Source organism: Chironomus tepperi, unplaced genomic scaffold (genome assembly GCF_022539635.2).
Source record: "Chironomus tepperi strain 1889 unplaced genomic scaffold, CSIRO-AGI_Ctep_v1 contig_346, whole genome shotgun sequence".
Taxonomy (NCBI): domain Eukaryota; kingdom Metazoa; phylum Arthropoda; class Insecta; order Diptera; family Chironomidae; genus Chironomus; species Chironomus tepperi.
In genome coordinates, this window is record NW_027226468.1 from 840,126 (window position 1) to 852,709 (window position 12,584).

Below are 12,584 nucleotides of genomic sequence, written 5' to 3' on the forward strand. Positions count from 1 at the left end.
AATCATGGTAAATTTCAGCGCTTAAGGCTTTGTTATTATAATTGAAAATTTTCTCATTCGAAAAGAAAAACAAATCTGCTTGTGCACGAAAACGTGAAGATGAAGATGTTACTAAGGAATGTGAAAATTTCGTTTCTTTTATAGAATTAAGAAGGAAAATCTCATAATTGTCGTATTGTTTTCCTCAAAGTATTTAAAAACAATTTTTTTACGGCTTTTAATTGTAAATAATATTATTCATAAGCACATTTCAACAGCTTTTAATTTAATGAAATATAAAGGACAATCATTTTGCGATGTTGGCATATTATTTTTGAGAATTTTCCATTGTATGGCATTGTATTAATTAAAAAATTTTGTGCCATTCGTCACGATGTACATTTAAGCGCAATACAGACGAAGAAAATTACAGGGATCAAAGAAAAATGTTGGAAAAATCTCAAAAATTCGTTTTCGTTCCTTTAAAATGTGGATGTTATTAGTTAAGTTAAATGCATATATTGCCAAAAAAATCTCGGATTGACGACAGCACTCAAGAGATGATTGAAGAAAATCTGTCTTAATGAAGGAAATGGCCATTTAATGGAAAATGAATGACAGACAATTAATCATTTATGTCAAGACTATTAAAATGAGGACATCCAGTTATATAAAAATCACAATAAGGTATTGATTAAAAAAGCAACAACAAGCTGCGTGGGAAAAATCAATAGAAAATTTTGGAAAATTTTAAAAACTTACCACAAACACGGGATTTTAAAAAGGGTAATTATAAAACACGAATAGCTTTCTTAATTACTATGAGCATAGATTGAAATAGTTTCTTTAAAATCAATAATTGTTAATTCTGTTTTTCCAGATTTTCTCATCAAATTTTCACAATTTTTATTCAAATACATTTTTATTATTTTCTAATATAATTTTGATTTTAATTTCACGTTTTTCTCACACATAAGTGTTTATTTTGATTTAATTATTAGTCTTTTACGCATTTATCACTAGTTTTGATTATTTAATTCACAATTGTTATAAAGAAAATTTTCACAAAGGAAAAATGGTAAAAACCTACACTGTTAAAAATTTCCATGCGTACTTTGTTACACTGCAAACATAAAACATTGGATTCAGCATTGAAATGTAAACATTGAGTCCAAAAATATCGTGGTTCAAGAAAAATTCAACTTTAACTGCTTTAATTAATCATGTCTCGATTAACAACTTTATCAATTAAGCAGGTACTATAATTAACAATTCATTAATCACTAATGTACACAATTATTCCTTTAGTTATCGAGGAAATTTGATGAAAAATCGATTTGTCCAAAGGAATTGACTATAAAAACATTATCAAAAATTAAGGAAGACAATAAAAAGCTTAATGTATTTACGACTTTAACAGAAGATCATGCGAAAAAACAAGCAGCTGATTCATCTGCCAGAATAAATAATGGGAAAAAGTTGCCACTTGATGGAATTTTAGTTTCTGTCAAAGACAATTTCTGCACCAAATCAGTTCCGACAACTTGTGCTTCAAAGTAAGCTTATTAATTGTATCACAATGTATTAATTTAATTTCATGAATCATTTCAGAATGCTGAAAAATTTCACACCTACTTACAATGCAACAGTTTATGACAAACTAGAAAAAGCAGGAGCAATTCTCGTCGGAAAGACAAACTTGGATGAATTTGGTATGGGATCAGGCTGCATAGATTCAATATTTGGATCATCAAAGAACTGCTGGAGTAAGGACCTTAATAATCCTAGAATTTGTGGTGGATCTTCAGGTGGTTCTGCTACTTCCGTTGCTGCTGGATTTTGTATGGCTGCTTTGGGTTCCGATACTGGAGGATCAACAAGAAATCCAGCATCATATTGTGGAGTCGTCGGATTTAAACCAACTTATGGATTACTTTCAAGACATGGATTAATTCCATTAGTAAATTCAATGGATGTTCCTGGAATATTAACAAAGTCTGTAGATGATTGCCTGCAAATATTCAATACAATCGCTGGACCTGATAAATTAGATTCCACGACAGTTAAAAAGCCATTTAATCCAACAGAATTACTTAAAGATATTGATTTTAAAAATCTAAAAATAGGAATTCCTCGTGAATACAATTGTGAAGGATTAACATCGGAAGTACTTGAAGCATGGACAAAAATGGCTGATTTTCTGGAAGAGAATGGTGCTCAAATCCATGAAATTACCATGCCTTACACAACATCCTCAATATTCGTCTATTCAATTCTCAATCAATGCGAAGTGTCCAGTAACTTCTCACGATATGATGGAATTGAATATGGACACAGAGCTGATGATGAGACAAGTACCGAGAACCTTTATGCTAAAACTAGAGCTGAAGGGTTCAATAATGTAGTTAAAAATAGAATTTTTGCTGGAAATTACTTCCTTTTGCGTAAGAATTACGATAAGTATTTCCTTAAAGCACTCAAAGTACGTCGACTAGTAAGTGACGATTTCAGGAAGGCATTTAAAAATGTTGATCTGCTCCTTACACCGACTACACTGTCTGATGCACCATTATTAAATGACTTTGTCAGAAATCACAATAGAGATCAATGTGCTGTACAAGACTTTTGTACATGTCCTGCAAATATGGCCGGAATTCCTGCAATTTCAATTCCTGTAAAATTATCATCAAACAAATTGCCAATTAGTCTACAGCTAATGGGTAATAATTTCTCTGAGCAGTTATTATTTAGTGTTGCGAAATTTATTGAGGATTCTGTGGACTTCCTTACTTACTATAACTATAAAATGTAGGCACTTAATTTAGAATATAATAAAATTTTTATAATAAACACCTTAACATAAAATTTGTTCGAAATTGTTCAAATGTATGGATTCCAGTGGAACCACATTACAGCTAGATTCTCATCGGATGTTGCTTCCTCTATAATGAATTTGACTTGTCCCTCACTCGATAGAGCAATTCCTGAAGATCCTTTATATTTCTTCACTACTCCTTTGAGCTTCTTATCTACATTCTCAAGATTAATCATTGCTGCTGGATCGACTGTCTCGCGGTGATCTGCACTTGACTTTTTAGTTATCATAGGATCGTAGATGAACGGACGTAAATAAGAAATTAAAGTATTTTTCTCCTTTTGCATCAGCTGTAATGCCACTTCACAGCATTTCCTGAATGGTCCTTCGATTTTTAATGGTCCCATAGCTTCAATCATTGTTTGCGTCAATCTGAATGGCACTGTTTCTGGGTATCTGAAATAATAATTGATAATTTATTAAACTTAAAATTTGTAACGGTTTTTTGAGTTTCAAAATTTTAACGGTTTTCAAAAATTCAAATTGAACTGAACTGAATCAAACTTTTTTTTTCTGAATGATTTTTTAAAATAAATTCAAATTCTTACCCTAACGACTCTCCTTTGTTGAAGACACAAGCAAAATCGACATGCACAACTTCTCCAGTATGAATATCAAACAGAATATTCTCCATATGTCGATCTCCAAGTCCCATAATATATCCAACCATGCTCATCACAGCAACAGATCGAATATAATTTGTTCTGGCACTAAAGTAATTTTGTACATTCGAGAAATGATTAATGTACCATTTTCCAAGAATTGGTGGATATCGCTTCTTCATGTCATGGAAGAATTGAAGCTTATTATTTGTTTTTAACCATGAATCACTTAGTTTTTTGAGTTCGCTGACGGCTGGAACTTTGATTTTGGACTTTTTATATTGATCACCGACGACGCCTTTAAATGTTGCTAGGTTTGGAACCCATTCTGTAAATGTAATGTAATTATTAGTACTTTTAATTACAAATATAGTCAAGTCTACTTACCAATAATACCCATATCCTCATTCCAAGGTATGACTGAATAAGTCCGAGCAGATAAGCACCTCTGACTGGCATCAGCATCCTTATTGAAAAAGTCATTGATAACTTTAAGAAACTCCATAAATCTGAAGTCAATTCGCAGATCATCTTTAAATTTAAGCAACATTGGATATTCCTTTCCGTCACTTCCAATGAATGTGATTTTCTTTGGTTGCTGCAGCGATCTCATAATTTCCACATTTTTATCAATTTTACAGATCAAGACTTGACTATTGACAGTCATAAATGAATTATCAGAAGGTGCTAGAACACACTGTAAATGCTTTTGTAAAGGCATCAAAATCCTGACATTTTTGAATAATTTCTCAATTGAGGTACAGAATGTGCCCATAAATTCAGCATCAACTTGCTTCCTTTGTGCCAAGCACATGATCTTTTCCATAACACCAGTAAAATTGGCAAAACGAACTCGTTCCTTACTAAATGCATTCAAAATTTCAGTCGTTCTCGTCTTCCGGTAGTCTGACTTGCTGCTGGTATTTGGCATAATGAACCACATTGATTCTAGTGGATATTCTTCAATTAACTTAGTTATTATCATTTTAAGGACGATGTAGACATTATATGATGGATGACAAAGTCTCGAAATCAGCTGTGAAAATGCTGTATAGAAGTAGTAAGGCTTTAGGACCTTAACAATACTTTTGACATAATTGTTGATTTTTAGTTCCATTTCTTCATCTTCTCGTGACTTGATCTTGCTGTTTGTAGATTTTCGTTCCAGTGACGTCATGGCATCAAACCAGATTTGGAGGAATCTTGGCATTGACTGCAAAACATAATTGATTCCATACTTCATGCTACTTCCATAAGCTTCCATTATTTCCAATAATTTATCATAAGCTGGAAGTTCATTAGAATTTTTACATTTTGAGAAATAATGACGATCCATATAGTCAGCAAGTAGGACATAAATCTCTTCATTATGTGTGAATTGGACATCAAATGAATCTTCTAGCAGTGCATCCTTGTATAGCTTCTTATTCGTATCAAAATCAACATTCTTGACTTCCGCATTAAATCGTGCAATATTCAATCGACCACGTGACAGCAAAGACTGCTTCTCATTAAAGTCAGGTGACCTATGATTGTTCTTACAATATTCCTCTAATTCCGTACAATTAAGCTGTAGTATTCTGAGTGCACTGGCCTTCTCATCTCTCATCCAATAATATTTAGCTTTTTCAATAAACAATTCCTGTGGCTTATAAATATCAGCTTCCATAATAAAGGCATGAGCTTGTGCAAACATTTTCTGTTTACATGTTATTTTGACACTTTCGATCCACGTCTTGCCGACTTCTTCCTCAATAAATTTTCTTACCTGAACGTATTCAGTGCCTGTAAAATATCGCATTAGTTTCTTTTCCATTTGAAGTAACATGACACGTCTTATAGACAATGATGTGTCAATAATTGGAGTTGAAGTTTGTAGCACCATTTTTCGTGAATCTAATTCCTTTATTAGACTCTTTAGCACCTTCATTGTATTTCCAAAATTTTTATTAGCTTTAATGTCCTCAAATGCAATTTGGAACTTTTCAAATTCGGATAATATGTGCAGATGGAAGATCTCACTGTAATTATCCTGATACACTGCTTCCTGTGAATCTGAGATCTTAAAGTTCTGCATGACTCTCATTCGAGCATTTTCCAGCTCATTCCAAAATTGATTTATATCTTCTTGCCTGAACTTTGTTATTAAAGTTCCACAGACGACATTCCAGTTCGTCCAATCACTGACTTTATCACTTTTCAATAAGTCATCAAAATCATCAAACCTTGATAGTCTCCAAAGTGCTTCTGCCTTAATTTCATCACAATACTGATGTTCCTTATTCGTTTCATAAAGTTTTTCTAATAATTGATCAGCAACAAGTATAGCTGTTGAATTTTGATTTGACTTAATATAGCAATTGATGATCGTCTGAATCTCTTCCTGTGAGAAACTTGATTCCTTCATCATCATTTCAATAAATGAAAATGTTCCTTCCAAGTTTCCAGTAATTTCGCTGATTAAGATTTTGTCAGAAAATGACCATTCAGTTATACGCAGTGCCTTAACACCTTCGATCAGATCTGGGTCTTTTAATTTGGCATAAATGTTTACCAAAAATGGCAATTCATCCTCAACTTTATCTTCATTTAAAGTCTTAATATAAGACTCAAATAGGATCATTGCCCGTTCATACTCGCCACATTTGTAGTTCACTTCCGCAAGCTTTCGATTCTCAAATCGATTAAACAGATTCGTAATTCGTTCGATGACATCAGGATTGTCCGTGACTTGAAGGTATCTTGTCAGAAAATCCCAAACTTCAAAGATCATTTTTGTGGTCTTTATGGACACAGATGAGACTTTATTTGGGTTCTCCTCACTTGTTTTTCTTTCAATTGGTGTAAAGTCATATGAAGCCACAAACTTGTAGTTTAACTCATCCTTGCTGGCATCTTGACATATTGTATTGTCCAAGACCATCCTGAATATGAAATCAAATTCATTAAATATAGCTTCGTCATGGTCTTTAGAGAGATTCAATTGCAAATAATGCAAAATTATTCGAGGTAATAAAATTGTACAAATTTCCTGATTTTCGCGCATTGATGGAAGTAGATTAAGAAACAGTGATCGAGTCTCATCAACATCAATACTATCTATTAACAGACCAGCAAATATAAATGCCCAATTTGTTGGTGTTTGTGCTTGATTCCAAAATATCGTTTCATATTTTGAGCTTAGCATGTCCCTAGGGACATAAGTTGATGTGATTAAGGGTCTGAAAAGTTCTCTTGTGAATGCTGGAAGTGATTTCCAAATGGTGTGCTTCTCATTAACTCCTCGTTCTTTTAAAATGCCTTGAATAGCTAATGCCATTGATTCCATGTGTCGAGTTTCCTTCATGTCCTTATAATAAGTACAATAGACTTTAAGTAGCTTTAATGCAAAGCCATCTGAATGAATTGTCATCTCATCTTCTGGGATCTTCTTACTCAAATATTGTTGCTTGTTGAGTGCTGGCTTTAAAGCACCTAATTCACCAAAACACTTTGCAGTTTGAATTTGAAGCTTTCTATTGTGAAAGCTTTTGCTGCATGAAATTAGAACATCCAATAAATATTTAACTGACAAATCCATCTCGCCAGATCCAAAGATTAAATTGTTAAACTTCCTTCTGTTCGTTTTGATGAATTCTTCGAGATATTGAAGGCAATAAATCTTTACATTCGAGTCAGCATGTTCATTCTTCAAGTGCCTGATCATTAAATTTAAATTGATGTCAAAGTCATTTCCGTCAGCAACTCGTTGACTTTCAATTTGATTTAAAATGGCATTTTTAATTGCAATATCGAAACTTGTTTTCTCGATGAAGAACAAATCGGACACGTGCGTACTTAAAAGGTTAGCATTCTCAAAGATCAAGTAAATGCAAATTTCATCTACTTCTGCCTGGAAACCATGAATGTAGCTTTCGAGTGCCACTAATATTTGACTCAAGAATGGTCCAAGTGTTGAGATGTCAGAATTTAGAATGAGAATTTTCCATACTGCGATGCTCACTTCCTTTAATTCTTTATTTGCTGTGTCTGAGGTCCTCAAGAGACTCATGATTTTGAAGCATAAATTGGATATTCGTCTACCACCAAGGAATCTTATTAAATCACCAAGACTCAATAGAACTGCCTTCTTCAGTGACTTTTCTGAATCTTTGGAATTTAAAATTGCTTCAAAGTTGTTCAATGGACCCAAAAAATCTTTGGATATGTAATTTGCAATATTATCATCGTCCGTAAGATTTATGTTCTCGTCACCCAACTGTTTGATCACGTCCATCACAAACATTGGATTTGCGTTGAATTTTATCAACACAAATTGCAAAATTTCTCTCCTATTGACATGAAACAGTTCCTTAAAAAGTATTCGCATCTCTTTTTCGATGTAATTAATACAATTTGCTTTCTTCTGCTTATCCAGCATGTAAATCTTCTCATAAAGTGTTAAGCTTGAGATTTCAAGAGCTTTTCGAACATCATATCCACTATGATCGATCAACGAATATATGTAGTTCATTTTGCTGTTATGCTGTGAAATTAATATAAAATTGATTCAAATTAACGGTTTTCAAAAATTCGAAAAATAACGGTTTTCAAAAATTCAAATTTTCAAATAATCAAAATGAACTGAACTGAATTGAACTGAGACTTACAACACAGAAGACAAAAATGGAAGTGATGAGTATGCTGATGTTCATCCTGATGAACTTCATGATATCCGTGTAATTAAAATGTTTCAAGGTCTGTGTGATAGAAATGAATAAGTGATCAATAACTTACAATGTCCAATATTATGGCTGTTCCATACTCACATTAATAAATGTATTCATGAATGTTGATTGATTTTGATCGTCCATGCTATTTAATAAGCATAATTTGGTAATATGCTCAATAATACTGGTCTTGTACCAATTAATGAATTTATCTAGAACCAATCCATTAAACTCTAACATCCGAAACATTGAATTTACAGCAACACCCTTAACATCTGAATCCTTAAGCACCACGAAATATGTGAACATTTTTATACATTTGAGACTTATTCTTTCGATATCAGGAATGAATTTGTTCCCATAAGTTGCTACATTATTCCTTACAGTCATTCCATAAGTTGAAATCATGTTCACAATATGGAACTGGCATTTCATCGCATTTGACTTTCGACAGTAAATTGTCGTTAATTGAAACAGCTTGTCGAGAAATTTCTCAAAAAATGCAGTTTTGACTTCTTCAGCCAATCCTGATTCCTGAATATTTTTCATAATGTTCTCAAAGTGATAATCAGTTTGTGCAAAAATGTTCTCTTCCTGTCTGAAAATTATGTCAAAGAATTTATCGCTTTGGCAAAAGTCCATAAAGTTTTTGGAATGTTTTATGCATGCTGGAATGTTTTTGATAAATTCAGTATAAAACATTGTTTCCTGATTGTTAAATAACGTTGGCTGAATTTGAATTTTCACTTCTTTCTTGTCAATAAAATCAGCAGAAACGATGCATGCTCGTTTGTCAGTTATAAAGGCACGCCATCGGATTTCCTTACTACTTTCATGATCAATTGGAATGTCTGGTTTACAGCTACTACAATAAATGTAGTAATCAAATGTTATTGTTCTTAGAATAACGACATTTTTATCATGAAGGCACAGGATGTTCCTTAGTTCCTCTAATTCTAATTTTGTGTTATTTAATCGAATATTTTGGTAATGAAGCAGGTACGTTGACATTGTTTCAAAGTTGGTCATTAACAAATTAATGAATCTATTGGCATAAGCCTTCTTTATGATTTTCTCTTCCTTCTTAAAGATCAATTGCATGAGATTAAAGTTGAGCCATTCAAAGGATTTTCCTAATTTATTGAATTTCATCTGTGTGACTGCAGTTATGGCAACAATCTTGAGCTCATTTAATATATCTATGCTTGTAATTTCCATAATTAATTTTCTCAGTTTTACATTAAGGAATGATTGGATCTTTGTGTACTCGGCTGACTTGCTGACATTATCGAATGAAATTATGAATGGTGAGATGACTGTTGCTAACAACATGAGCCTTTTATCTTCCTTAATTAATGTTGTTGATGGCACTTGTAGAATTAGTGAATATAATTTAATTAATGTTGCCAGGATATCCGTAGTAAATTCAGTTCTTTTTGATACTGTTAGCGTTAATTTATGTGTAATTGATGGAAGATCATCAAAGAAATCGAGATGGATATGATCATAATTCCAGTCATTAAATGAAAATAATCGATTAGTATTTTCGAGTCTCTTGCAGTCTTCATATTCACAGACATAATTCATACAATGTCTAGTTTGATGTCTTCTTGTGAAATGAAAATCAATGTCAAATGTAATCTGTATTGCATCCTTAATCCATTGAAGTTGTTCCATAAACTCTTCATTCGGAAGTTGTTGATTATTATTAAGCAGGTAGTTTGTCTTAAGTGCTAAATCTGTTTGAATTTCGGACCACGTTTTACTCATATGACGAACTTTTTGATCGAAGTTTTCTGCATTTTCTAGTTCCAATATTATTTTGTACTTTAATATGAGCAACATGTTGCTGTTTTTTGAACTCAATGGCTTAATTATGTCTATATACTTAATTACACTTTCATCGAAATTGACTGCCAAGAATATCGCATCCAACATATCAACAAACCAATGAGTTAATGGTGGAATTGAATATTTATGAATCCATTTTGACTCAAAGAAAATTAATCTCATCATTGCTGCAATTAGCATGTCACTTGTGGCAGCATCCAGCACAATTGCAGGCGATTTAAAATGATCGAGAAACATTTCAATATATTTGAAGAAGCTTTTAAGGAATATCTGAATGAAATAGTCTGGATAAATCATTGCTGATTCGATATAATCACCTAAATTCTCATAAATTGTCGACATAAAGTTGAATACCTTAATACTGATATCAATAAACTCAATAGTTTGAACATTAGCGTAATAATGTGAACAAAACAGCAGAGCTGCAGTTTTACATTCCAATCGACGATGAATAAATATTTTCGTAAGTAAATCCTCTATCGAGACATCCTTTTGAACTTTCATGGATGCTGGAAATAGCTCAATACATCTCGTTAATGACAGAAACATGAATGATATGAAATTATTAATTTGAGATTCTGTTTCAATAATAATCCTTGAATAATTCAGACTTCCATCTGTTTCATGTCCTGGAATGTCGATTTCAATTGGTCCTTTTGATAAATCATGTGTTACTGTAGTATTCAGTAGATCAAATTGCAAATCCAGGAAACATTTGAACCAATACATGAACGAGTTGAGACTTCTTTGCATCATTTTCTCCAGGAGGAGGCGAAGTTTTTTAGAGTGGCTGTAGGATATTTTTAATTATAGTACTTAAAATGGATATAAAGGATGTTGATTGAGCTTACCGGGCACTTTCATCATGAATTGTAATCACAATAATTTTACTTAAAAGCCAATTAAGTCTTCTATACAGAAGAGTTCTTTGATCAGCGTTAATAACCACTGATGTATTTTCATCAAGAATCACGAACGAATTATGTATAAAATCCAGTAATCCACTAATTGTTGCATCCTCGAATTTTTTAACTTTACCACCTTCAATAATGATATTTTTATCAAAAACTTCACTTATTTTCACAATAATCGGGATATCATCATTAATATACATGATTCATCCACTTAATCTAACTAACTAAAGTAATAATCAATGTGTTTAAAACATTTAAATTCTAAATATTTAAATTTGTTGTTTTTAGAGAGAACGTAAACAAAAGGGCTTAAAAACTGCGCGAAAATCAAAAAAGTTTTTGAACCAACGGAAATAAAAATTTTGAACTTGAAAAAAATTTCGACGCTCTTTCTTTCCCTTCGATTATCTCACTAAAACGTGTAGAAGTGAGTAAAAAATAATTATTTTAAGTTAGTTCTAAAGCCTTAATTGAATATATTATGACAGGATAAATTGCATAAACAAGTGTCATATGGATATCCGCTGATAGATTTTCCGTCGAAGCTAATTTTCATGAAAAATCACTAGTGAAAAATTTTTGAATGCTCAAAAATTCAAGTTTTGTATTGTTTTTCAACAATATTGCATTTATTAGCCGTTTAAATAAATTAACAAAGATAAATTATATTCAAATCTATCAGTGACTACTACGTTAATTACCAGTAATAGAAATATTTGACATTTACCACTTAATATCAGTAAAATCTTAATTTTGTGCAATTTATTCCATCAATTTGAGGTTATGTGAAATCATAATAAATATTAATAATCTGTTTTATTTCGTTTTAGATGGCCGATACAGCAGTGAAACAGCCAAAAGCGGCTGCTCCAGCCAAAAAAGAAAAGAAAACAGAAAAAGCTGCTCCAAAACCAAAAGAAGCAGTAGCAGTTACACCCAGACCATTCAAACGCTACGGACGATTGTGGGCTAAGGCTGTATTTACTGGATTCAAGCGTGGATTAAGAAATCAACACGAAAATCACGCCTTACTTAAGGTGAGCTATTGTCACTGACAAATTAATACATTAATTAAATTATCGTGATGCTATACATAGACATTTGAAACCTGAATTGAATGTGGATCACCTTTTTGTACTGACTAAATTTCTACTTCCAATTCCTTTAATGACAACAATCCAAGCATATCACTAATGTAATAATTCTCTTTTGCAGGTTGAAGGATCACGTAGCCGTAAAACTTCCTTGTTCTATGTTGGCAAACGCTGTGCATTTGTATACAAAGGAAAATCGAAGAAATCATCCCCAACCAATTCAAAACACAAGTCTCGCTTGCGTGCTATCTGGGGAAAAGTTACCCGACTCCACGGTAACAACGGATGCGTACGTGCCCGTTTCACAACAAATTTGCCAGCTGATGCAATTGGTCATCGTGTCAGAATTGTAAGTTAATCATATCTGTTGATGTATAGTCGATGAATCTAATTCCGAACATTTTACTTTGTGCCTTTTTAGATGCTTTATCCATCAAGAATTTAAACATTCTTCATAATTAAATGGGTTTAAGAAATGAAACAACAAATTTGAATAAAAAATCAGTTTGAATTCAGTTCCAACAAAAATATTTGACTTTTTTTTATTAACTAGTAAGGAT

At 32.4% G+C, this 12,584-nt stretch overlaps 3 protein-coding genes across 4 annotated transcripts; 2 read left to right on the forward strand and 1 right to left on the reverse strand.

Annotated features, from left to right (window-relative positions):
* The first annotated feature begins 987 nt into the window (after positions 1-987).
* On the forward strand, positions 988-2,837 carry GatA (glutamyl-tRNA(Gln) amidotransferase subunit A, mitochondrial). The gene is made up of 3 exons (XM_070644715.1): positions 988-1,235; positions 1,288-1,535; positions 1,591-2,837. The coding sequence occupies exons 1-3, from the start codon at positions 1,203-1,205 to the stop codon at positions 2,789-2,791; spliced, it is 1,482 nt and encodes a 493-aa protein (XP_070500816.1). The 5' UTR covers positions 988-1,202; the 3' UTR covers positions 2,792-2,837.
* Positions 2,707-11,172, reverse strand: mei-41 (meiotic 41). Its single transcript, XM_070644714.1, has 6 exons — positions 10,868-11,172; positions 8,265-10,806; positions 8,106-8,195; positions 3,844-7,981; positions 3,403-3,784; positions 2,707-3,250 (listed from the first exon to the last, which is right to left on the reverse strand). Exons 1-6 carry the CDS (start codon positions 11,128-11,130, stop codon positions 2,860-2,862), a joined length of 7,806 nt encoding a protein of 2,601 aa, XP_070500815.1. The 5' UTR covers positions 11,131-11,172; the 3' UTR covers positions 2,707-2,859.
* Positions 11,173-11,259: 87 nt separating this feature from the next.
* Positions 11,260-12,552, forward strand: RpL35A (ribosomal protein L35A). Of its 2 annotated transcripts, none has more exons than XM_070644772.1 (4): positions 11,260-11,357; positions 11,761-11,967; positions 12,146-12,373; positions 12,446-12,552. In XM_070644772.1, the coding sequence occupies exons 2-4, from the start codon at positions 11,761-11,763 to the stop codon at positions 12,467-12,469; spliced, it is 459 nt and encodes a 152-aa protein (XP_070500873.1). In that variant the 5' UTR covers positions 11,260-11,357; the 3' UTR covers positions 12,470-12,552. The 2 variants fall into 2 exon arrangements, with proteins under 2 accessions (XP_070500873.1, XP_070500875.1); XM_070644774.1 differs by having other exon boundaries at positions 11,311-11,381.
* The last annotated feature ends 32 nt before the right edge of the window (positions 12,553-12,584 follow it).